This window comes from Dipodomys spectabilis, unplaced genomic scaffold (assembly GCF_019054845.1).
Source record: "Dipodomys spectabilis isolate Male_0828 unplaced genomic scaffold, ASM1905484v1 ptg000262l, whole genome shotgun sequence".
Classification (NCBI taxonomy): Eukaryota; Metazoa; Chordata; class Mammalia; order Rodentia; family Heteromyidae; genus Dipodomys; species Dipodomys spectabilis.
Genome location: NW_024870939.1, coordinates 1,934,866 through 1,961,958, shown reverse-complemented (window position 1 = coordinate 1,961,958; position 27,093 = coordinate 1,934,866). Strand labels below are relative to the sequence as shown.

The window sequence follows — 27,093 nt, the reverse complement described above, 5'->3', positions numbered from 1 at the left end:
TTGGATTGGATTTTCCTTCTGACAGTGCATTTTTGGAAATAAAATTAGAAATACCTTATCTCCAATACTTAAATTGCAAAGGAGTAGTGGAAAAGCCACTATTTCTAGAGTACCTGTCTACTTAAACTACTTTTTTTTCTAGGCCAAAGACAATGTCTATGTAACTGGCACGAGAAAAGGAAACATAAGAGGAAGAAAGAATACCGCCCCCACCCCAGCCCCTTAGAACAATTCAGTCCCCTCCACTGGTTTTGTCAGAAACTAGGGAACTCTGCTGAGACTTGAGCTGACAGCATGAAGTAGCTGAGGTAGCCATCTAAGGGACTTCAGAGGTACCTCCTTCTCCTTCTCCAAATTAAGCATACAGCCACAAAGGCCTGCTGTTCCACATCCAGGTCAAACTTTGTAATTTTTAGGAAACTCTAAACAAACCTTAAGTAAGCATTCTCTCAGAACCAGTAACTAAAAGCCATATATTGCAATGGGTTCTTTTATTTCCAATGGGCCAATAGACCTGACTTAAGGTTTTCTCTTTCTTCCCTTTCTATACAGTGATTGTCCTTCTCCAGAGAAGGCAACGAATCTGCCTCCAGCTTCAGCTTCTTCAACCTTTTTCACCAGTGGATATGACTTTCTGATTAAAGTATCCCTACCAAGTTTAAATTCATAATTGGGAATTCCTCTTTTAATGTTTCTGAGCTTGATTGGGGAGGGAATGGGCTCCACTCCTTTCTTTTTTCCATCCAGTCTATTCCCTGAGCCAGAGAACGCCGGAAGCCCAGCTCTCCAGCATAGCCACCGTGGTCAGCTTCATATTCTTACTGACTCCTGCTGAGGAATTTGTCTTTCGGGTTCTTTGTAGGCCAGGGGAGCATCAACGTTTACATTCATGCAGGTTTGGTTTCCATCACACGCAGTTCCTAGATCTTCTCATTGTAGTTTATGACAATCACATCCCCGGTACTGAGACAGGCAAAGTTTCTCAATGCATTTTCTAATACTGCTTTGGGGTTGGTGATGTCCAAAAAGTCTTGTTTCTAAGGCTGGAATGTGTAATAGGTGGCCACTTGAAGGTTCATACTTCCCACCTGAACCAGGCTACCTTCTTCCAACAACGAATTTTGCATGATCCAGTGGGGGAGTTAAACTCCAGCACACCACAGTGCGTCATGCCGTCCGAATTCTTATCCAACAGCTTGAACAGCATGGGATAGGTAATGTTAAGTCGGCCGAGTTGATGGAGGGCTGAGGGATCCGTAATAATCTTCCCTCCTTTCTCCACATCTGACCATCTGACCTGTCATTGGGCCCGGCTAGCACGGATATGGAGAAGCAGCGCTACTGGGTGGAGAAGGGATTCTGGAAGACCCTGGAAATGGGGTGGCCAAACATGTAGAAAGAGAGCATGATGGACACCGCTTTGCGGATGCCGCTTCTCTAGAGAACGTTAGGGGAGCAACCCCCAAATTCCTTCCGCAGCCGCGCTGCGCACTGATTTCCAGACCTCGCTCCTATTTTTCACTTTTATGTTTTTTTGTTTTTTGTTTTGCCAGTCCTGGGGTTTGAACTCAGGGCCTGGGCGCTGTCCCCTGAGCCTCTTTGTGCTCAAGGCTAGCACTCTACCACTTGAGCCTTACCACCATTTCTGGCTTTTTCTGAGTAGTTTATTGGAGATAAGAGACTGCCACATGGTTCAGGCAGAAAAGAGTTTATTGGAGGGAGAGCACACTGCCAGCCTGCACAAGATGGAGGAGTGCAGGGGTGCAAAGGATGTAGAGGAAGGGAAATGGAAGGAAGGGGGGGAAGCGGGGCAAGGGACAAGGGATAGGCTGCAAGAAAACAAAAGCAGGGGAACTGTGATAAGGACTGATATAGGAAGAGGCCAGAGGAGGTGTGGCCGCAGGGAAGACCTCAGAACCTGGGGACCTCCCACTACCCCCAGGTTCGCCAGTTACCTGGGTTACCAATGCTGGGCCTATGCTTCTAGGGAAGGAGCCACATGTGCACCCAAGAAGAGCAATGGGAAAGGGACCTTTTTCCTGGGCACACCTAACGCGGACTTTCCTGCTGGCTTTGAACAGCAAACCTCAGATGTCAGCCTCTTGAGCAGCTAGGATTACAGAAGTGAGCCACCGGCAGCTGGCCTCTTGTACTTTTTGAGCCAGAGTCATGCTCAGACTGGATTTAAACTTACCATCCCACTGCCTCAGCCTCCTACATGAAATTATATAGGCATGTGCCACTATTACTCATTATTCATGAATAATGAGGCTTCCAAGTGATAGAATTTTTGAGGAACATGAGTATTATGATAATTACAGTGTACTCTATGCCCCAGACCTCAAATGAGGAGAGTGTCAAAACCAGGCTCTTGGACCAACAGTTTATTGACAGAGGAGTGTGGGAGTTCCTGATTTAGTCATCTCCAGTGAAAGAGAAAATCAGTTGTTCTAAGTGAGTGAATGGAAGGGTGGGGTTCTGTGAAGAGATCGCCAAGGTGATGTGGAAGGGGGAAATAATACAAGCCATTTTACTCATGTGGAAACAGATGCAGAGAGGCAGAATGATTTGTTTAAGCTGGTGCAATAAACTCCAGACTGTGGAGGATGTGGCTGGGACAGACCAGACAAATGATTAAGAAATGAGCCTTGGAATCAGGTGGATCTATCTGAATATCAGTTTCATTATTTACTGGATATCAGATGTGGGATACTACCTAAAATCTCAGCTTTCTCCTGTCTAAAGTGAGATACAAAGTATCAATTGTCAAGGAGCTTTGTTGTAAGGATTAAATGCAGTTGGCAGATATGAACTGCATCCTTCCTTTATTGTGCCTGGAAAGCTACCTTGGAGACCGTTTGTGAAGAGTCATAAATACAGGGCAATGAACATGTGCTTTATGCTAATGATTCCACTGATCCAAAGTCAACTGTAGCAGAAGCATCTGGAAACTATGCAGTTTATTTTAATTTTAAAAAGTACTTAATTATTTTTGCATTGTTGGGTATCAAACCCAAAGCCTATACATGTTAGGTAAGCACTGGACCACTGGAGACACATATTTAAATGTTTGGGTTAGAAATTCAATATAGACAAAAGGTCCTGCATCTGATATAATTGCTAGCTCCTAATGCTGGGAGTGAATCAAAGGGGCTCTGAGTGTGTGTGTGTGTGTGTGTGTGTGTGTGTGTGTGTGTATGCTGGTACTGGGGCTTGAAATCAGGGCTTGAGCACTGTGCCGTAGCTTTTTCACTCAAGGCTAGAATTCTACCACTTGAGCCACACCTCCACTTCTGGCTTTTTGGTGGTTAGAGGCAAGAGTCTCATAGACTCCTGCCTAGCCTGGCTTCAAACTGAAATCCTCAGACCTCAGCCTCCCAAGTAACTAGGATTACAGGCCTGAGCCACCTGGGACTGGCTGGGACTCTGATTCTTAGTCCAGTGTTTTTCAAGTTGCTCCATACTTACCTGCTATTTGTTCTATTTGAAGGGCATTAATTTTGGCAGTCCAAGTTCATTGGACCTTTCCTATGCCAGTCCTTCTGGACTCTTACATATTTGTTGGTAAGAGTTGGGTCTCGTGTCCTTGGTGGTTAACAAACAAACAAAAACAACAGCCAAAAAACCCCACAAACAAACAAAAAAAGCAAAACAAAAACCCCCAAAACTAAAAAAAAACAAACTGCCGATGTATGTCTGGTCTCTACACCAATCAAGTTCCTGTGATGGGTTGGAAGATTTTTGCTGAGTGAGATAATAAAATGGGTGCCTGAAGGATCCTTTGTCATATATTTCAAGAGACCTTTAGAACTGTGAGAGGGAGGCTCTATATTCTCCTGACCCTTCCTACATCCATTTGAAATTGCTTTAGCATGAGTAATGGAATAAAATGAGGACACCTAGGGATTACTTAGAAACAGACAGGTTTAGCAACTTGCTCTGTTTCTGCAAACCAGGACTTGTCCTTTCTCTTCTTAGTTTATTTCTTTTAAAATGTTTTTTAAAAAATATTCTTAGTTGATTACTACTTTTATTAAGCAAGCAAGATATGTCCAAGGCTAACAAAATTACCTCCCTCCCATTTCAGCCTTTCCCTTTCAGACCTTCTCCTAACTGCCACTGTGATTAACAGCCTTTCAGAAATATTCTGTATCTGTAATATTTTATGTGCATATATTAAAATATAGTATTATTCTTAAAAGTTTTTTTGGAGACATGATCCAGCCACGTAGTGTAGGCTGGTCTTAAGCCACTCATTTCTCTTTCCTAAGTATTCTGATTGCTGTGATTATGGTTATATACCACTAAACCTAGTTAAATATTTATTCTTTTATTTGATTTCATTTTATTTGTCAGTACTGAGGCTCGAACTCAAGGCTTGAGTGCTGTTCCTTAGCTTTTTTGCTCAATGCTGGCCTCTACCACTTTTGGCATTTTGGTGGTTACCTGGAGATAAGAGTCGTATTGACTTTCTTGCCCAAACTGGTTCAATCCTCAAGTGGCATGAGCCACGTGTTCTTGAATACCCTTTAAAATATTATTTAAATATTATTATGTTAAAATTATCTTTAAGTAGTTGTATCAAGGACTTGCCATCCAACAAACAGCTTATGAATACAATGCATCTTGATCAGTTTTACCCCCTTTGTCATTCTCCCCCATCCTTCCTGACCTCATCCCTTCTCTCAATTTTTGTAATTTTGTAGGATGTGCATTGAAATTTATGACTGCATTCTCCCTCCTTCTATTCTTTAAATATTTATTCTTAAAAATGGAAACACAATCTATATAGTGTTTCATGCTTTGTGTTTTTCCTACTCACCAGTGTAATTTAAAGACAGTTTTTTTAATATGTTCTTTTCTTTGTTTAAAGATTGCATAATCATTCATACTATGGCTGCACCATTAGTTATTTAGTCTTGTTCTCACAGATCTTTTTCAGTTGATGACCACACTATTCTTTCAGTCACTTTGGTTCTAAACCTTAAGTACTTAACAATTTCCTCCTGGTATCCAGTGAAATCCTGACAATTCCCCTTTTACACTGTTATTCTTATCTGTCTGTTCTCTTTCATTCTCAAGGCTACTCCACTGGTTCAGGCTTTACCATTTCCTACAACATCTATCTCCATCTGTACATCTTGTGTACTTAAAATTGATCAAATTTCCTAAGGCTGTGAGATTCTGGTCAAATCACTCTCCACTTCTTTAAACAACAACAACAACAACAAAAAACAAACAAAAAAAACCCGGGTAGGTCTGGGAAGTTGGCTTCAGTGGTAGAGTGCTTGCCTCACAAGCATGAGACCCTTGGTTTGATTCCTCAGCACCACATAAGCATAAGAAAGACGGAAGTGGTGCTGTGGCTCAAGTGGTAGAGCACTAGCCTTGAGCTGAGGAGCTAAGGGACAGGGTCCAGGCCCAGAGTTCAGCCCCTACGACTGACCAAAAAACAAAACAAAACAAAATAAAAACTATAATGATTTTCCATTCATTATGTTAGTAAAAATGTAAGCCACTTATCAATAACTTTTATTTTTAATTTGTATTCTGGGGGAGTTTATGACATGCAGATGACTAGACCCGAATCTCCAGATTGGACTTTTGTACTGAAAAAAAAAATGTAAGTACTTCTGCTCTAGTTGGTTGCTGGATCGGTAGACCCACTAGAATAAAGTGCAAATTTATTTGCCTAGAATTTAAGGCTCTTCACATGTTTTCTCCAGTCTCATTTATTATGACTACTTCTTTACACATTAGTGCAAATTAAATTCTTGCTGGCTGTCTGGGCGTAACTCGTAGTCACACCCTTTAACTTTCCAAGGAAGATCTGTATCAATGAAACATTCCGCACTGCTCAGTGGACTCGATCCTGTAAGTTATATTTCAGCCACGTTCTGCCTTAGACCATACTTCGGAATTCTGGAGCATTCCCGCCTGTAAGATACACTGTGAGATCTCTGTCATCTAGTTAATCCTTAAAAAAAAATGCGTGAAGGGAGTCTTTTGCACTTCTCAAAAACGGCGGTAAGCAAGGATTTGCAGGTCTAGTGCCATTCACTGACTTGATTATCCCCATATACAACGATGTCATTAAGCACTCCTGATTTATTGTGCGCTTTCAACAGGTATTTATGGATTCAATGAAGAAATGAACGGAACCCAGCTCGCGGGGAACTACAAATCCCAGCGAACATTGCGCGGGACGTCGCGAGCGTGATGACACCGGGGGCGTGCCGAACCTGAGGGAGGGTTCATCCTGTGGGTTGCTGGCGGCTGGGGCGGCTGTGCAGCCTTGGGTGAGAGAGGTAGTGTGAGGGTGCGAAAGGTGATCCTGACTGAGGGAGGGGACGCTGTGCCGGGCGCCCCCATCCTATGGAGCGGAGTAAGATGGCGGAGGCGGAGAGCCTGGAGACGGCGGCAGAGCACGAGCGGATCCTGCGAGAGATCGAGAGCACCGACACGGCCTGCATCGGGCCCACGCTCAGGTACCCGGGTTACCGGGCCCTGGACGGGCGGGCACGGACAGGACCCGGGCGGGCTCCTTTGGACCGCAGTGTGAGTCGGCCCCCACAGGGCCGGCGCCGGCCACTCCCTGAGGAGAGAGACCCGCTGGCGACCTGCATCCTGCTCCGGGGCGGGTCTCTGCGCAGCCCGACGTGGGGTCCTCCCCTCACCGCCCGCGCTTCACCCCCTGGTTACTTAGGAGACTCCCTCTGCCTCCGTCGGCGGGGCAGCCTTGTTCTCCCTCCGAGGCTGGCCCCGAGCCGGGGAGCCTGGGAGATCGTCCGACAGATGGTGGCAGATCTTGCCCCTGGGGACATCCGCCTTCTCTATCCGATTCAAACCCCATTCTGCCGTAGCCCTGAGTCCCACTGTTGTGACCGAACAGCATTTCACTCCCCGGTCTGTTGCTCGAAATTTAACTCTTGCCTTCAAATCTTAACTACTTCTCGAGAAAGAGTCCTTGAAAATCTTAGGGCCTGAAAGGAAGTTTCCTTCCGCTAGTGCCTCGTTCCTGTAAACTGGTGCTCCCTAAACCCTGTCACATAGACGGCTCCTCAAGGTGCAACCCATTGTATTCTTATCGCGGAGTACAGTTTTCCCTCCTCACATCCCCTAGTTACTTTGCTTTGCATGTACACCTCCAATTTTATTTGGGGATGTACACATAAACCCTGACCTTCCTCAGCTTGCTTAAATAGCACATCTCTATCTCTGTCTATCTATAGAGAGAAAGGCATTGTGCTAAGTGATTTACAAATTAACACATCTATTAGGCTGGAACTATTATTTCAGCACTTTTATTTTACAGATGAGTTATAGAGAGGTTAAATGACTTGCCCATGGTCAGAGAGAGTAAAGTGGACTCCAAGATTCCTACTCAGGCAATCTGGATCCAACCATCCCTGTCCCCACCCCCTTTTCTTTCTTTCCTTTTCTTTTTTCCAGTGGTGGAGATGCAACCTAATGTTTTGCAGTAGTCAGCACCCTACCACTGAGCTGTATCTCCATCCCACACACGGACAGCTGACATCTATTGTACTTCCTGTTGATACTTACTCACCAGGCCTAATTTTGAGCCACTTTTTCCTGTCTCTTCAGTTTCCTGGTGCCTTGGAACTATTTCACCCTCATCTTTTCTTTAATGCATTGTGGGCTCCATGTAATTAATACATAGACAATTATCTTACTTTCCTTGTAAAGTTTGAGGCCACTGCTCCTGGTTTCACAAAGTACTTATTGTGGACTTTTTCATGGGGAGAGTTAGCCCAGGAAAGAGTGACCGAAGGAAGAACAGACTGAGGACCACTCCACATCTTCTGCACAGCTTCCTTCTCTTGGGGCACAATGTTAGTAGTTTTCTTAGTGCTATCCTGAGTAGTTTGGCTTTTCCTGTGCCTCCCATCTGCTGGAAGGGACTCTGGGCATGCAAGCAAGGGCTGTACCATTGAGCTATATCCCCAACCCCTATTTAAAGTGACTTTCAGCTTTCTTTTTTTTGAACAGTCCTTCTATACACTTGCTTTTTTCCTTCATTTCGTTATGATCATAACCATTATATTACTCTCATTTCCCCTTATTGGGGTTTGAACTCAGGGCCTGGGCACTGTCCCTTGGCTTTTTCACTCTACCACTTGAGCCATACCTCCACTTCCTCATTTTCCTTGTGCCTAATCTCTTAAAGGTCAATGATTCTTATTCATAGACTAGTTTTATAATAAAGGTTTCTCACTAATATTCTCCCAAGTACATTATTAGTGGCTACTAATGCTTGGTTTTCATAAAAGCTAATGTTAGTAGTGTAACTGAGAAAGCTGTGCTCTGTTAAGAAATTTGACTGCTGAGCTTCATTGGCATTCTACCTAAGCTCCTACTGGAACAGTTGGTTTTACCAGAGTTTTTAGGGAACTTTCTCATATTCTTGTTTAATATGATGAATGACTTCAATGTAGTGTTATCTACTTACTTTATTGTAATTTATTTATTTATTTTTAACTGTCAACCAAATAGTAATGTGTATTTGTTCCAGCTGAATTTTGACCTTTGATTTTGTGGTATCTTGCTGTTGTTTGTGTGTGTGTGTGTGTGTGTGTGTGTGTGTGTGTATGTTTTACTAAGGTTTGGATTCAGGGCTTTGTATTTGCTACAGTTCTACCACTTAAGCCACACATCCAGCCCATAGTTTTTCTAGTATTTTGACTAAAATTGTCTAGTAAATTTCCCTCAAATTTTTGTCACTATCATCACTGAGTTCTTTTCCACTGGAACATTGGATTTTGTGAATCACTTAAGGTAGTTTATTTTTTAAATAGTCTGTCCTAGGGTTTAGACTCAAAAGACTTGTTTGCTCTCTCACTTTAGTCACACCACCAAGCTTGTTTTTTTTTTTTTGGTCTTTTGTGGGGCTTGAACCCCGGGCCTGGGCATTGTTGCTGAGCTCTTTTGTTCAATGCTAGCTAGCGCTCCACCACTTTGAGCCTTAGCATCACTTCTGGTTTTTTTGAGTAGTTAATTGGAGATGAGTCTCGCAAGCACTTTTCTGCCTGGGTTGGCTTTCTGCCTGGGTTGCCTGGCCAAACTTGCTTTTTTTTTTTTGCAAGTTTTTGTTGGAGATAGAGTCTCAGGGATTCTTCTGCCCTTGCTGGGTTTGAACTTCAGTCTTCCAGATCTCAGCCTTCTCAGTAGCTAGGATTACAGGCATGGGCCCAGTTTAAGAGCTCTTTTGTCCTAAGGAGACTATTTCTTTCTTTCTCTCTCTCTCTTTGTCTCTGTTTCTATCTGTTGGAAGAATCACTGCCAGCTTTAGTTGGCTTTCCTCACTCTTTGTATCTTTATTAGAGGATTTTGATTTATGGTTTCTTCTTTTCTTGAGAGATAACTGAATCTTAGCTCAGACGGAAAAAGTGCAATGACATAAATATCTGATGATACAAGTAGTACTGGTCTTTGTCTTTAGCTTGTCCCTGCCCATGGTCATCGGGAATGATCTCACCTTTTTCCTTATCTCTTCCAGAGGCAACAGCATGCAAAGACTTGATGTTTAGAGCCCAGACTTACTCTGCATGAGCCTCCATTGCCATTATCTCCTGTTTTTCCATGACCATCACGTTACTGCCTTTCTTCCATAATCTCCCACAACTCTACCTTTTAATCTCTACTTCTCTTTAGAGTATGTCTTTTCTATTTGTTTTATCTTTCCAGGTAGTATTTTTGTAGTAGATTCTTATATAGATTCTTTTATGGCATCAGATTCTATCCTGAATAGGTTTTTAAAAGAGAAACTATTGAGAAGTAGATATTAGATATTCCTCAAACTCTTAAGTCTTTAAAAAAAAAATCCATTTGGCTGTTACCTAACCCAACTCTTTATATTGCCAACTATATTATTTGTGTATCATTGTTTGCTTTCTTTTCTTTTGTTTTTGTTTTTGGGTCCGGTTGTGGGGCCTGAACTCTGGGCCTGGGCTCTGTCCCTTAGCTATTCAGCTTAAGGCTAGCGCTCTACCATTTGAGCCACAGCGCCGCTTCCGGCTTTTTTCTTTTTGCTTATATGGTGCTGAGGAATCGAACCTAGGGCCTCATGCATGCAAGGCAAGCGCTCTACCACTGAGCCACCTTCCCAGCCCTGTTTGCTTTCTTTTCTTGCTATAATACCAAGTTATTCTTCCAGTCTTTTTTTTTTTGTCAGTTGTGGGGCCTAAACTCTGGGTCTGGGCACTGTCCTTCAGCTCAGCTCTTCAGCTCAAGGTTAGCACTCTACCACTTGAGTCACAGCACCATTTCCAGCTTTTTCTACTTATGTGGTGCTGAGGAATCGAACTCAGGGCCTCATGAATACAAGGCAAGCACTCTACCGCTGAGCCACCTTCCCAACCCTTATTCTTCCAGTCTTATTCTTTTATTTTGTTTGAGGAGTCATGGTAGCTTGACTTAAAAAAAATATTGTTATTACAAAGGTGGTATACAGAGGGATTGCAATTACATGAGTCAGGTAATGAGTATGTTTCCTTTCATACAGTGCCTTCTGTTCTCTCACTCTCTCCCAGCTTTACTTTTTATGTAATAATTATTCTTTTTTTCTTTGGTACTGGAACTTTGAACTCAGGCCTCAAGCTTACTTACACTACTTACTCCACTATCCTACTACTTGAGCCATGCCTACTTGGTGCTCTACTACTTGCACCATGCTTCTAGCCTGGCTTAATTTTTTTTTCCGGTCGTGGGGCCTGAACTCTGGGCCTGGGCGCTGCCCCTCAGCTCTTCAGCTCAAGGCTAGCACTCTACCACTTGAACCACAGTGCCACGTCTTGGCTTTTTCTGCTTATGTGGTACTGTGAAATCAAACCCAGGGCCTCATGTATGCAAGGCAAGCACTCTACCACTGAGCCACCTTCCCAGCCCAGGCTTAATTTTTAAGTACAATTTCTTGGACTTTTTTGCTCAGGCTGGCTTTAAACCTTGATCCTTTGATCTTGGCCTTCTGAGAAGCCAGGATTATAGGCATGAGCTATCATGCTTCAATAATTTTTAATATTGTAATATTGAAACATACATACTGCAAATGGTAGTAGATTCCCATATATCATAAGGGAATCCTCTTTTTCCATGGTAGATCTGAAAGACTTATTTCCATACTTATAGATGCTGTTGCTAAGCAAATTCTTTTGAGAAAGCAGCCATCTTTTCCTTCTGTCTTCATTTAAAAAATTATTTTGTTAGCTGCAAGTCCATCTTTTTTCTTTCCTTTCCTTTCTCTTTCTCTTTGATTTCCTTTTCCCTTTCCTTCTGTGTTTGAACCCAGGGCTTGGCCCATGGTATGCAGGTGTTCTACTTCCTGAGCTTCCTGCTTGTCTCCCAGCTTAGCAAGTTCTACTTTTGTAGAAGTTCATGAGATGTTATTGTTTGTCCTATTTGTAAAGTAGCATTGATTCCTGCTTTGTAGTAAAAATAAATTTTGATTGTAAATCAGTCATGAACAATACCCCATTTTTTCAATTTCCCCTTTCTCTCTCTCTCTCTTCTTCTCTCCCTCCCTCCCTTTCTCCCTCCCTCCATCCCTTCCTCTTTCCCTCCCCTTTTCTCTTTCTTTCTCTCCTTCCTTCCTTCCTTCCTTCCTTCCTTCCTTCCTTCCTTCCTTCCTTCCTTCCTTCCTTCCTTCCTTCCTTCCTTCTCTCCCTTCTTTCCCTTCTCTCCCTTCTCTCTCTCATCTCCCTTCTTCCCTCTCTCCTTCTTTTCCTTCCTTTCTTTTATGCTGGTATGGTATGGAGCTTGAACTTAGCCTCATGCTATGCTTGGTCCTTTCTGCTCAAGGCTAGCAGTATGTATATACTACTTGAACCATACCTCCACTTCAGACTTCTGACTTATTAATTGTAGATAGGAGTCTCTCAGATTTGTTTACCTGGGCTGGCTTCAAATCAGGATTGTCACATCAGCCTCTTGAGTAGCTGGGATTATAGGCATGAGCTACCTGCTCCCAGCTTTTTTTTTTTTTTTTTCTTTGAGACAAACTTTTACTTCCTATGTGGCCTCAGGCTGGCCTGGAACTTCTGAGTGCTGGGCTTCTGAGACTTATTCCACCACACCTGGCTCCTGTTTTAATTTTTCAAATCCCATCTCTATTTTTATTTTGTAATATTTACCCAGTAGAAGTTATTTCCTCACTTTTCTTTCTGGATAATAGTGATTAACATTCAGTCTAATTACTAATTAAGATTTTATTTTTAAAACTTTAAAAGTGAAATATATTGCCATTTAAACAATAGCTTTATTGAGATGTAATTCATATATTATGGAATCCACCCATTTAACATGTATAATTAAATGGCTTTTAGTATATTCAGAGAATTGTGCAACAATTACCACAATCTAATTTTAGGACATTTTCATCATTCCTAAAAGAAACCTAAACCCTTTAAAAGTCACTATTCTATTTTCTCTTCCTTTATGGATTTGCCTATTCTAGACCTGTGAACATTTGCTATAAATGGAATCATACAATACACTTTTGTAAGTTAGTATGTTTTCAAGGTTCATTCAATAGTAACATACCAGTTACATACTTAAAAATTATTCTTGTTATTATTTTCCTTGCTGAATAATATTCCATTGTGTTGATATACCTAAGGCATAATTTCTTTCCCTTTTAGCTCATGCATAAATACAGTGTTCTATTTTAGGGCTGTTAAGAACAATGCTGAAACAAACTGAAATACTGAAACTAAAAAATACTGAAACTAAAAGAACAAACTAAAATGCTAAAATAAACACCACGAAAAATGTTAAAAACAAACCTTTTTTGACCTTTTTTTTGGTGTAGAATACAGTTTCATTTTTCTTAGGTATATACCTAGGAGTGAAACTTCTAGACTCATGTTTAATACTCTGAGGAACTGTCAGACTTTTACCTAGAGTCTGTACCACTTTACCTTCCCATAGCAATATATGATAGTTTCAGTTTCTCCATATCTTTGGCTATAATTCTTAATCTAACCCAGGACATCATGCTAGGTAAGCATTCTACTGCTAAGTTACATCTCTAGCCTTTACCTCATACTCCAAATTTTAAATTTTGAGACAACTGCTCTCACACTCAAGATCAGCTTAGCCTCCCCTGTGCTGAGATTACAGGTGTGTGCCACCACATCTCATCTTTTTGTCGGTCGTGGGGCTTGAACTCTGGGCCTGGGCACTGTTCCTCAGCTCAAGGCGAGTGCTCTACCACTTGAGCCACAGCACCACTTAGGGTTTTTTTGGTGGTTAATTGGAGATAAATGTCTTATGGGACTTTCCTGCCCAGGCTGGCTTTGAACCTCCATCCTCAGATCTCAGACTCCTGAGTAGCTAGGATTACAGGTGTGAGCCGTGGGCGCCGGCTAATCTCATCTTTTTAATCGCTGAATATTGTATTTACTACTTAGAAAGCATTAACAACACTAATGTCAGACTAATGTGTGTGTGTATGTGTGTGTGTGTGTGTATGTATGTACCTCTGTGTGTGTGTGTGTGTGTGTGTGTATCTAGGCATGAATCACTAGCACACAGCTTTTTTTGTTTGTTTTTGTGGTGGGGTCTGGCTCTGTAGCCTCATCTGGCCTTAAATTCATGATCTGCCAGCTCCAGGAGTGCTGAGATTACAAGCATGTGTCATTGGCCAAGATCACTGTAGTTTTGATTTGTATTTTCCTAATTGTCATTCTTCTCTTGTAAAGTTATTGGTTGTTTATCTTCCTGGAAAACATTCAGTCCCTTTTCCTATTTTTTTTTTTTTTTTGTCAGTTGCCCTTTTGTTTTTGAGTTGAAAGAGTTCTTTTCCTATTCTGAGTGTCTTCTAAGTGTCTTCTCAGATATTATTTTGCATATACTCTATCCTATTCTTACTCTTTTTTTGTGATGCTTACTTGAATGTTACTTTAGGGTCTGATTTAGCCCATACTCCTTGAGCCATGCGCCATTTGGAAGGACTGATTGATGGATTCTTCTCTGTCTTAAGGAAATATTTTGTGTCGTACTGCCCAGTCTTAAGATTAACATAAGATATATTAGAATCTTAGCTGTTAAATCTTTGTTGAAACATGATGTCAACATACCAAGAAATTTGGAAATTAGAGTAAAAAAAAATACTTCCAATCCTCAAACGAAGTCCTTTGCTTTGGTGTATTTCCTTGTGGATTTTTGCCTTACGTATTTTGTTATTACAAAGCTGTATTCTCTTTGTTTTTGCTTAAATTGTAAAAAAAAAAAAAAAAGGAAGCAAATTAGAGGATCCCTCCTCCCTCCCATAACCTATTATATTTAAAGTCACTTGATAATTAAATACAAGGACCTGGCTCTGCTATTTTTTACATCTGTGCCTTTGGCCGCATCAATCCATACTTTGGGCTCTGCTCTGCTGCAAAGAGCAGTTAACAAACTATTAACTCAGTTTTGTAAAATCAGTTAGTCATAGTCCTTGGTGCATAACACTCTCTCATTATTGGCTTATGGCCCTCTTTAATCAATTATTTTTACAAATAAGCAATCATTCAAGTAAGTGGCAAGCTTTTCCTCATCTGTAATATGTGATACTGCTTAAACTGTGGGAAGAATAGTAAAAAGAAAAAGAGAGATAAAACATCCATCTAGGAATTAGTCATTCACATAATGAGAGTCATCTACACTTTACTCTTGAATTTGCCATTTGGACATATGCAGTTTGGTTTTGGAGTTAGATTAGTTGGTTCTTATTGTATTTTGTATTTTTGCCCATATCTAAAGGCTATATACTCATCAGTAGCCCTGGAATATATGGTGAATGATAATGGAGGAGGAGATAGGAAACAGATTTATGAGTCTTTCAGGTCATGCTGTATATCCTTGGCAATCACTGAGAGGAAAGCCATTATCTCAGCCTTCTGAGTTTTAAATAATAGATCAGGTTAATTAGCATATGATAGTGCTTATTTGTATGTAGTTCCTTATGTGTAAGTCTTGCTTTTTTAATTAATATGTCACATACAGTTTTGCACAGCTTTCCATATTATGTGGCTGTATCACTTTAGTGGCTTTGTTTAAATTTATTCATTAAGGTGTTCAGATATACATTGTGTGTCCAATACCTTTCAGGCCCTCAGGATCCTGTAGGGAAATATATATGGGTTTACTTTCTAGTGGGACACTCAGATTAAGTAAACAGATACCTGAGGTAATGCTGTTTCATGATTCAGATCATAGTGATAGGAATGTTGCTTTCAATTAGGCAGTTGCCATTCTGGCAAAAGTTTGAATAAAGAGACGAAACAAACCAAACTGTAGGCTCTTTTTTTTTATTTTTTTTATTTTTTATTTTTTAATACCTTTTATAAAAACCATAGCAAGTAGCCATGTGCTGAAGGGCTCACACCTGTAATCCTAGCTACTTAGGAGGCTCAGTCTGAGGATCGCGATTTGAAGCCAGCCTGGGCAGGAAAGTCCATGAGACTCTTATCTCCAATAAACTACTCAGAAAAAGCCAGAAGTGGCACTGTGGCTCAAGTGGTAGAATGCTAGCCTTGAATACAAAGAGGCTTAGGAGCAGTGCCCAGGCCCTGAGTTCAAGCCCTAGGACCAGCAAAAGAAGAGAACATAGCAAGTGCCAAAACCCCCCAGAAGAATAAGGGTTAGTTAGGATCTAGGTCATATATATTAAGGGAGAAACTTTGACATACTGGTACTTTGGTTAAACAAGGAACATTCTGGCTGCTGTGTGGAGACAGAATGAGAGAGGAAACAGGGTAGCAGTACTAAGGAGCAAGAGATGTATATGGCATATAATAAGTTGTTAGGTACTAAGGTATGTAATTGGGTTTAGACTTTTTTTTTGGTGCCAGTCTTTGGGCTTGAACTCTGGGTCTAGGAGCTGTCCTTTAGCCTTTTTGCTTAAGGCTGGTGCTCTATCACTTGAGCTACAGCATTACTTAATGGCTTTTTGGTGGATAATTGGAGATAAGAGTCTCATGGGCTGGCTTCCAACTTCAGTCTTCAAATCTCAGCTTCCTAAATAGTTAGGATTATAGGTGTAAGCCATGAGTGCCTGGCTAAAATGTGACCTAATTTTTAAGAAAAATCAAAATTCTTTAAAATCTGGAAAGCATCACATGCTATACTAACTTAAAATCAGGAGATTTTCTTGGATAATGCAGTGATGCCATTTAACAATGCTGCTTTGTATGGTAAAAAATTCTTAGTAAACTAGGGACACTAACATTTTATTAAATTTCTTACTTTAAAATGTAATGGTATTGATTGGCAGCAGAGGCTCATGCCTTCAAATTTTGAGATTTGAACCCTGACAGGGTGGACAAATTGGAGCAATTCTTATCTTCCTGCAAAAAACTGGAAGTGGAGGTGTAGCTTAAATGGTAGAACCACCAGCCTTGAGTGAAAGAGCTAAGTGAATGTAAATGGGTTCCAGACCCAGTACTGGCTTAAAAAAAAAAGAGCAGTTAGAGGATTTGTATCTGGGAACTTGTAAATTTGACTCTAGATTGTCAAGCAGAGAGTATACAAAAAGAGGCATGCTTAATTAGTTTTTATTTGAGTTATGGTATTGGGAAATAAAAAAGCAGTTTCTTAAGTTATTGTTGATTGTGAGTTTTTAAGGCCAAAACATTGTTTTTCCCATCTGTCTTGACAAAGAAGGCCATGGGGTGTCATTTCATTTCCATCTACCAAATACAGCAGTATGTGATGAGCTGTTTCTTATCTTCTGCTTTAGTGAAAGCATGTGGCATCACCAATATTTAATTAGTAAAAGCAATTCTTTAGACAGCCTAAGTAAAGTGGTTCAGAAATACAGTTCCCTGCTGTTCTTGGTCTAATGAATATAAAGATTTTATAATACTTAGAATGGAAGTCAGAAATGTATTACTCTTCTATCTCTCTCTTAGGATCACTGAAAACTCTTGAGTCTCTTAGAGAAAGGCATATTGTGTTAATTTCTAATCCGAAAGAATATATGCATCGTGTATACATAATTAATTTTTCCTGGGCTGGGAAGGTGACTTAGTGGTAGAGTGCTTGCCTAGCATGCATGAAGCCATGGGTTTGATTCCTCAGTACAACATAAACAGGGGGAAAAAAGCCGGAAATGCGTCTTGGCTCAAGTGGTAGAGCATTTGCCTTGAGCACACAGGCTCAAGGACAGTGTCCAGGCCCAGAGTTCAAGCCCCAGGACCAACCAAAAAAAAAAAAATTATTTCTTCCTAAGTACAACTTTTAGTAGTTAAGCTTTTTGCTAAAAGTATTGATGATCAGTGAGTGTAAGGTTGTATTTTTTGCCTGTTCCCCAACTGATACAATCAACTGATACAAACTGATACTGCCTTTATTTGTTAAGTATAGAACAATACATGCTTTAGAAGTAAACCAACTTTGGGCAGGATTAGTATCTTATGAAGGTTGAAGAATCTGAATAAGCTACTTTATGTCTCCTTAAAAAGTAAGGGAGAGTACTGATGATCTGGCCAAAATTTCAGGTGTGTTCCAGCTTTGAAATAAATGGTATTCAAACTATAATGATTTTGTTTGCAATAGGTTTAAAGTTGATGTTATCCCAATCCATCTATACCATTTAAAACATTGGCAATTAATACATAAATCATAGACATTAAGCTATGTAACATAAAGATATATTAGCTGGAAAAATGAATACCTTATTAAGCATGTAATTTACATAAAGCATCTAAACATACCCTATCCTGGAGTTGCAATTAAAAAAATTGTGATATGTTAACGCCCAAGAAAAAATGATCAACAAATTAAACATGTAATATATATTTTCATAACTCTAATTTAGAGCTTTAAAATATACATCACCCTGTGAAATATCTAAGTGAGAAAGAAGCATCCCAGACCTGGCACCCATGACTCACACTTGCAATCCAACCTACTCAAAAGGCTGAGACCTGAGGATTGTGGTTTAAAGTCAGCTTGGGAAGAAAAAGTCTATGAGAATTTGCTGGTGTGGCTAAAGTGGTAGAGTGCCCAGCCTTGAATGAAAAAGCCAAGGGATAGTGCCCAGTCGGTTTAAGCCTCAGTATTGGACATTTCCACCCCCCCAACAAAAGAAAAGAAAGAGATTCATCCCAGTGCAATCAAGTAGACTACCTTAGTGCTACTATGATGTATGCAAGGATGTTGTTAAAATAACTGTCACAACAGTCTTGAAGATTAACCCATTAACATGTATCTTGCCTCTCTATTGAGTGTATCTTTCTTCATTTACTATTGTGAGTTATTAACCATATTAATCATTTGATAACCATCGAAGCAAAAACAGTAGTACATTTCTTTTTCAACAGTTTTAGCATTTGAGTATTTAGATGCCTCTAGTATGCAGAAATTCTAGTTCTAATGTTTGTTACATAAATAATGAAGGTGATTGCCCAAGCTGATGATTTGAATAAAAATATAAACTCTCTTGCTTTACATGGCTTTTGATTAAAAAGCTGCAGAGGTTTGACAATAGTTATTTCTTCCACATTGGGTGATATGTACATTTCTTTCCTTTTGCTTAGTGTCAGCTGTTCCTTCTGTAACGGTATTGTCAAAGCTTGTAGAATTCACAAACTTTGTAGACCACGATAAAGACAGTTTGCCCCATGGAAAAAAAAGCTGCAGAGGAACACAGGCTTTCAGTTTTTTATCAGCTTGGAACATGACAAACACTGTGACTCAGTATTTCTTTGTCACTGTGATATTAAGTAGTAGTCCAGCAACTTCTTTTTTCATATCCCAGCCAAGTGTCTTTCTTATTGTTCTCCATGTCTCTATTTTTAAAGCTTGGGCCTTTATGTTTTTCTCCCTTACAGATTGTGTCTTTGCTTGTTTCCGTACATGTTTGCATGCCTTTGTATCTCCCTTCTACTTCCTTTAATTTGTAACTTATAAACACACATTGTTCAGTGAAACATCCAAACATGCAAGAATCATCACAATGCAACCAATTTTCATTTTCTGGGGAAGCTGTGGTGCTAGTACCTAATAAAATTCTGAAGGTATTGGTATGAAATATAATTTTATTAAGCCATATGAATGAATAAAAATAATAGACATTGGGCTTCACTGAATGTATGCTATCAAACCTTTTTAGTATACAGTTTGATTTAGGGAAAGGTGTATTTATGGAGCACATTAAAATGAAGGAAAGTAGTAATGGAACTAGCCAACTATTTTGTTGCTGATGAAGTAAAAAAGTCCTAGCTGTTTGTGGGGAAGAACTATATAATGAAAATCTTTTGCATCAGAGTAGAAAAAAAAAAAAGATGAAGTGACATAAAAACACTTGAAATCCAAAGGAAAAAATAGGTTATTAAAAGCATTTAAGCCAGGTGCTGTTGGCTCATGCCTGTAACCCTAGTTACTCAGGAATCTGGAATCCGGAAGAGTGTAATTCAAAGCTAGCTCAGTCAAGCAAGCTGAGTAAGTATGAGTCCTGATTTTAAACCACAGTACCAACAACAACAACAAAAAAATTAAGGATAAATATGGACCTGACATAATATATTTGTTTTTGAAAATTAACCTGTTTTAAGGTAATTATAAATAATATTTATAATATAAGTAATATAGAGATACTCCGCACTATCTAGCCAGTTTCTCCCTACAGTAACATTTTGCAAAACTGTAGTAACAATGTCAGGACCAAGATACTGACATTGGACTTTGACAGGCAAGATACTGTACTACTTTTCCTCATTCCCTTTCCCTTTCTCTTCAAGATTTTATTAACGTACATTATTTGTACATACATTAAGGATATTAACATATCATTGTAATGACTTATTTAATAAGACACCACTATTTATTTTATTTTATTGTTATTTATTTTGGGATAGTGTTGGCTATGTAGCCTAGGCTGGCCTTGAGATTTTTTTTTTTTTAACTTTTCTATTTTTCTTTTTTTGGTACTGGTGATCGGACTCAGGATGTTGTATTTGCTAGATAAGCACATTGCGACTGAGCTATTTTTTGTGTGGAAGTGGAGTTTGAATTCAAGTACTCATACTTGCTGTTTCTTTGCTGGCTGGTACTCTGTCACTTGACTACTATTTTAGCCCTCATTTTTGCTGCCATGCTGCCAGGCCTTTGTTTTGCATTGGTTATTTTTGAGATAGGGTCTTGCTTTATGTCAGGCAAGCAGGTTTGGATGGATTGTGATCCTCCTGTCTGTGTAATCTCTGGGATGACAAATGCACCACTGCATCCAGCTATTGGTCAAGATTCAGCCTCAAGATTCTTTTTTTTTTTTTTTTGGGTCTGGTCGTGGGGCCTGAACTCTGGGCCTGGGTGCTGTCCCTCAGCTCTTCAGCTCAAGGCTAGCGCTCTACCACTTGAGCCACAGGCGCTACTTCTGGCTTTTTTCTTTTTGCTTATGTGGTACTGAGGAATCGAACCCAGGGCCTCAGGCATGCAAGGCAAGCGCTCTACCACCGAGCCACCTTCCCAGCCCCTGCCTAAGATTCTTTTGTCCAGGAATTATGATCCCCACCAGTTTGGCTTTTTTTTTTTTTTTTTTTTTTTGGTGCCAGTCCTAGGGCTTGAACTCAGGGCCTGGGTGCTGTCTCTGAGCATTTGTGCTTAAGGCTAGCAATCTACCACTTGAGCCACAGCTCTACTTTGGATTTGGGTGATTAATTGGAGATAAGAGTCTCATGGACTTTCCTGCTCTGGCTAGCTTTGTGCTACCATCCTCAGATCTCAGCCTCCTCAGCAGCTAGGATTGTAAGCCAGTGCCTGGCACAAGTGTGAACTTTCAAATTAGTTTTACAGAATGAGGAGGAATGTGTGATTATTACTTAGTGAGAAAGTGAGCATTTTTTAACAAGTACATGAAAAAATGCTTGGCATAACTAAGCATCAGAGAAATAAAACTGAAATGAGATATCTCCTTACACATATTAGAAGAGCCATTTTATTTAAGAAAAAAAGCAAGTATTTGTGAGCATATTGAGAAAGTAAACCCTTATACACCACTGGGTTGTAAATTGGTTCAGCCATTGTGGAAAACAGTATGGGATGGAAATCACTTAAAAATTTAATTCAAAAATTAAAGAGAGAGCTAATGTGATCCCACTTTTGGATATATCTGCAAAAGAAATGAGCTATATACATGTCTATGTTCATTGTAGCATTATTCACAATGGTCAAGATTTGAAGTCAACCTGAGTATCCATTGACATGTGAATGCATAGGAAAATGTGGCGTACATAGGTACACATATATGTGTACAGACATACTTCTAGTGGAAAACCTTGTTATTTGTGATAACATAGATATACTTGAAGGACATTATGCTAAATGAAATCAGCTTGGCGCAAATGTTGCATGATCTGCTTTATAAGTGCAATCTAAAAAAATTGAACTCAAAGAAACCCATACAGGATAAGAATAGTGATTTCCAAAGCTGAGAAAGAAGTCGAGGAGTTGGTAGAGAGGACAGTTTCATTTAAGATGAATATGTTCAGCAATCTGTCGTATAGCATAATTACTATAGTTAATAATAATGCATACTTGAAGACAGCTAAGAGAATGGATCTGAAATGATTTTAACAACAAAAAATTGATGTGTGGTCTGGGAATGTGGATTAGTGGTAGAGTGCTTGCCTAGTATTCATGAAGCCCTGGGTTCAATTCCTTTGTACCACATAAACAGCTAGAAGTGGCACTGTGGCTCAAATGGTAGTGCTAGCCTTGAGTAAAAGAAGCTCAGAGACAGTGACTAGGCCTTAGTTCAAGCCCCAGGACTGGCAAAAAAAAAAAAAAAAAAAAGGTGTGAGGTGGCAGATACATTGTTAATCATTTCAAATGTGTACTTACACCCAAACATATGCAATATCAAGTTATGAAACTATTTGTCAATTAGATCTTAATAAATCGGGAGATTATAAAAACAATATTATGTATTACCATTAAAAAAGGAAACTGGTCTCTTTGTCAGTATAGAAAGTTTTGGAAAATTAGAAGCTGGGAAAATTAAGCTTCTAAATGTCTCCTAGATTTAGCCTGTCTTGATTATGGAATTTATGCTTTGGACAGCATGACCCAGAATTTACTCCTGTTATCGTCAGACTTATTAAATGAGTCAGAAGTTTATTTTAGTCAATCCTAAAAAAAGAAAAAAAAACCCCTAAGATGTCGTCTTTGCTTTTTTTTTTTTTTTTTGCTGGGCCTTGAAGCCTGAACCTCTTTGTGCTCAAGGCTAGTGCTCTACCACTTGTTCCACAGCACTACTTCCACCTGTAGTTTATTGGAGATAAGAGTCTCACAGGGACGGGTTAAAAAAAAAAAAGAGTTTCACAGACTTTTCTGCCCAGGCTGGCATTGAACTGCGATCCTCATATCTTAGCCTTCTGAGTAGATAGTACTATAGGCGTGAGCCACTGGTGCTTGGCTCTTTGCATTTTTTAAAGCCTTGGTCAGTATATAAACTTGGTCAGCAGTTTTATTTTTGCTGCCTAGTAACTTTTGAAAAACTAGGTTCAGAGAGATAAATTCTCATGCTGTTTCAAGTCAGTTGTAAGTCCTAAGACTTTGTTGATAGGAAGATGAGAGAAATTTCTCAAGTTATTCAAGCTGGAGTCCTAGAAGGCTTTTATTTCTTTGTTACAGATTCCTGGAAAGGCTTTGAAATTCTTCTGTTTCTCCTTGTTTTTCTTAGCTTGGTTGTCTAAGGCAACTTATACATAGAGATGGTGTAAAGTGTAGCTCTTAGAAGTGTATATGAAAGGCAGGCTCAGCTACTCAGGAGGCTGAGATGTGAGGATTGGGGTTCGAAGCCAGTCTGGACAAGAAAGTCTATGAGACTCTTATCTCCATTAATCATCAAAAAAGCCAGAAGTGGAGCTGTGGCTCAAGTAGTAGACCACAAGTCTTGAGCAAAAAAGTGCCCAGGTCCTGAGTTCAAGCCCAGGACCAGCTTTGAGAGAAGGGGGGAGGGAGGAGGGGAGAGAGAGATAAAAGAGAGAGAGTGTGAGAGAGAGACAGAGAGAGACAGAGAGATGGGTGGGGGGGGGGCTGGGGGCGGACAGAGGAGACAGAGACTGAATTGCTGAATACCTGAGTCCAAATATGAGTATTTTTTGATAAATGTATTTCTGGTGCTATGATTTTATGCCATTAGAGTTTGCTTATCAAATCAAATTTTCAGAGATAATTTCATTCAAGACAGTATGTGTCAGTAAAGTGATTTAGTCATAAAAAACCACTTACTTCTCCCTCCATTTGCTTTAGTCCCTTTTTTATTGTAGTATTCTTGCTCTCAGAGACATAGCATAAAAGTAGGCAGCCAGACCTACTCATTGATGGTCAAGAAAATGAAAATTAAGTTCCCTTAGAAACATTTGAAGAGCTGGGCATCAGTGGCTCACGTCTGTAATCCTAGGTACTCAGGAGGCTGAGATCTGAGGATCGAGGTTCAAAGCCAGCCCGGGCAGGAAAGTCTGTGAGACTCTTTATCTCTAATAAACCACTCAGAAAACTGGAAGTGGCACTGTGGCTCAAGTGGTAGAGTGCTTGCCTTGAGCTGAAGAGCTGAGAGATAGTGCCAAGGCCCCAGAGTTCAAGCCCCATGACCAAAAAACAAAACAAAACAGCCCCCCCCAAACAACAACAACAATAACAAAAACGTTTGAAGAGAGTGAATCTGTAGGAAAATACCTGAACTACTAGTTTTGCTTTCCTGTTTTCTTAAATCTGTGGTCAATCTGGGCACTGGTGGTTCACAACTGTAATCCTAGCTACTCAGGAGGCTAAGATCTGAGGATCTTGGTTCAAAGCAAGCCTGGATAGAAAAGTCTATGAGACTCAAAAAGCCAAAAGTAGGGGTGTGACACAGCGGTAGAGTGCCAGCCTTGATCAAAAGAATGAGGCCAAGTTTAAGTCCCAGTACTGGTATATACACACAAAAGTCCATGGTCAGATCATCAACATCTTGTTGGACTGAAAGCCCAGTGTCAGAGAATAAATAGCCTGCTGTTTGTTCTTTATCAACGTGAAGCTGGAACAACAGTTCTACCTCTTTATCAGTAGTTTCTTGTAAAGATGAGGTTGTGGGCTGTGTGCATAATTGGGAGGCTCCTGTCAGTCTAACCTCTATGATTCATGTAGTCAGATGTCCTAAAAGATTTCTAATCCAATGTGGTGGTTCAGATCTGGGCAAAATTAGGTTAATTCTTTTCTGTTTCTTGGGCTTAAGCATGCTAGGGTAAGTACTCTTCCAGTCTCAGGTTAATAATTCTTAAGTGTGGCTGATTTGTACTGTTGTCAGGTTGCGCATCTGTACTGTATCTCAAACGATGCCGTTCATAGCTTAGTCAATATAGATTTCTACATTCATTAGGACAATTATCAAACATTTCAGTTCAAGTTTCTTCAACAGGGGACAAATGCATTGTATATTTTCCCTCTCTTTTGTGCTTTTTGTTTCTGCTTCATTTTCTTCATTTTAATGCTGATGGCATTTTTTTTTCCTCCCCTGGAGAAATGAGCTTTTAAGTGAATTTGCTGGAAAATGTTTTGGGCTTTTATGTTTGATGTTTAGTTTGTTCACTGTTAAGAAACTCTGAAGCTTTATTAAGGATGGTTTTGCTATGTTGAACTGACAATGCTAGGCTCCAGTTAATAGCTCCATTGTGTGCTGAATAAACCTCACATTTTTGCCAAAGATTTGCGTATTAGTCAGTTGTGTTTCTGTCATTGTGTAGTCAGCTGGAATTCCAAGTGTGTTTGTTATTGCTCAGAGTTTCCAGAAAGTTGCCCTGGCTAGGCTTTTGATATCGTTCATTATCTGGAGATGTTGTTTCTATAAATGGGTTTGGAAATTGTATTGGTTCTTTTCTGTGTCACAGTATGGGTGGGGTTATTGTTTTATTTCTGATATTTTGAATATTCTCCAGGTCTTTCTCACTTGAAGGTTATCAGCCAACAGCATCTTTTGGTGGGGACATTACCTACATTTGTTTAGCTTTTTAATATGGTGCCAACATAACAGCGGAGTTTAAATTGGCCTTTAAATCACCAGGTTATTTTTATTTGTTGTATTTTTTCCAGCACAGGCTGAGAAGCTGGATTGTATGCTAGGCAATGTTCTAGCACTAAGACACAGCCCAAGACCAGGATTTAAATTTATTTTGAGAAGTGGTTTTCAGAGTTCTGCATGGTGGCTCATGCCTGTAATCTCAACTATTTGGGAAGCATGGCTGATTTGAGGGTGTGGCTCAAGTGCTGTAGTGGGTACTTAACAATGGTGAGGCCCTAAGTTCAAACCTCAATACTGCTCAAGGAGAAAGATGTTTTTTCAATGGACTGTTTTAGCATCAAGTGGAGGGAGGGCTTATTAATGCAAACTGCTGGCTACACTCCTAGAGTATCTGATTCAGTAGGTCTGGGAGGGAGCCTAAGAAATGTACATTTTTATGTAGGTTTAGGTGATACCTCTGCATTGGCTTGGGCACTACACTTTGAGAACCAGGGCTCCAGGATAAAATTAGTGTATTCTTTTCTCTATCTATACTGTGTATGTAGTATCTAGCATGAAGGGAAGGTAGGTTTAGGTCTTGAGAAACCTATCAAAATCTTAGAATTTTTTTCTTTTGATGAATCAATGTTAACTAAAAAAATTCAGCCATATAGAAAAGCTTGACGAGTGAAAATTATTTAAACCTCATTATCATTACAGTAAATATTTTGGTAAATGTGATTCTAGTCAGCAGACTGTGGAATTCGATTATCTGGATATAATTTCTGTTCTGATGCTTATTTGCTGTGTGACTTTGGATAAGTTATTTGCCTATCTGGTGTTCAGATTCTCCATCTGTGAAATGGTGCTAAAAGCATCATTATGAGAAAAGGTTTCTATTCTGTAGCATTTTCATTAGAATATATTTCAAACAATATTGAGCTTAGATCAAATGGCCACCTATAATAAATAAAATAAATAAATCCATTATTGTAAAACTATATTTCTGTCAACTTTTTCTTGCTAGTTTATTCATGAATTTTCTAACTGTGTTACAAAATGTATGTTTAAAAATTTTTTTTTCTTTTGTTTGTGTGACTCATAGGGCTTGAACTCATTCAGGTCTTAGGCTCTGTCTTTGAGCTTCTTCTTTTTTTTTTTTTTAAATCAAGGCTAGCACTCTACCACTTGAGTCACCTCTCTGCTTCTGGTGTTTTTGGTGACTAATTGGAGCTATGAGTTTCATGGACTTTGTTTTGAACCATTACCTTCAGATCTCAGCCTCCTGAGTAGCTAGGATTACAGACACGAGTCACCAGCATTGCCTGGCACAAAATAAATGTTACAAAAATGTTACAGTTTCATCTATATGTGTTCATGAATAGTGGTTACTGTATTGCTTTGCCTTTGTTCTTTATCTTTTATGGCTCAGTTTTAAAGATTGGAAGTAAAATTTTATATGATATAAGATACTTTAATTATTATTTGCCAAAATTATGGCTTTTTGGAGTCATTGGGACTCAAGGCACCAAATATTTGAAAATGTCAAAGTAAAAGAATGCAAACACTTTGTATATGCTTTTTTTCTCGGAGAGTCTTACAACCTGGCTGATTATCAATGACTAAAATGCCTTCTGCTTTACTAACATGCTGCAGGTAAGAACTTAACTTTTGAAGACTTTATTTAAGTTTTGTGTACTATGACGTGATGAGTTTGAATTTGGGTAAGGTGATTATGAGTTAGCAAGAAATGAAGAATTGTATATAAATGAATTGTAGAAATTAAATATATTTCTTTGTTCTATAATTAAAGTGAATTTGCCTCATTTATGTCTGTTCTATTTATATTGGTAAGTTTGGGGTTGTAAAATGGTTACATTTACTATCCTCAGATGTCCTTTTCTATTACCTTTTTAGTTGATAAACATTTTTAAAATATCTACTGTGGCAATTACTGGGTTAGTCCCAACAAATGTAAAGGCAAAAGTAATAGAACATAGTTTCTTGGGAGTCTTTGGCAGTATACTCAAGTTCTTAAATTGAGAAGTCATCTTTAAGTAATTTTTTCCTACTGTCAGATGTTTTCCTAAGGAAAATATTAGATATACAAAATA

General features: G+C 39.5%; 1 protein-coding gene and 1 pseudogene across 3 annotated transcripts in view; one reads left to right on the top strand and one right to left on the bottom strand.

Moving 5' to 3' along the window:
* The window catches only part of Exoc6b (exocyst complex component 6B), a 564,774-nt gene that overhangs the window by 28,808 nt on the left and 508,873 nt on the right, over positions 1 to 27,093 (top strand). For 2 of the 3 annotated variants that reach the window (XR_006150728.1, XM_042699683.1), the window contains exon 1: positions 6,276 to 6,488. The exons of the other annotated variant lie outside the window; for it this stretch is intronic. Coding sequence is in view for 1 of the 2 variants with exons in the window: in XM_042699683.1 (XP_042555617.1) it covers positions 6,376 to 6,488 (113 nt within the window). In the remaining variant the exon portion in view is untranslated. Of the gene's footprint in view, positions 1 to 6,275; positions 6,489 to 27,093 lie in introns of those variants that run through there. 3 annotated transcript variants of the gene reach the window in all.
* LOC122125147 lies at positions 520 to 1,482 on the bottom strand (annotated as a pseudogene).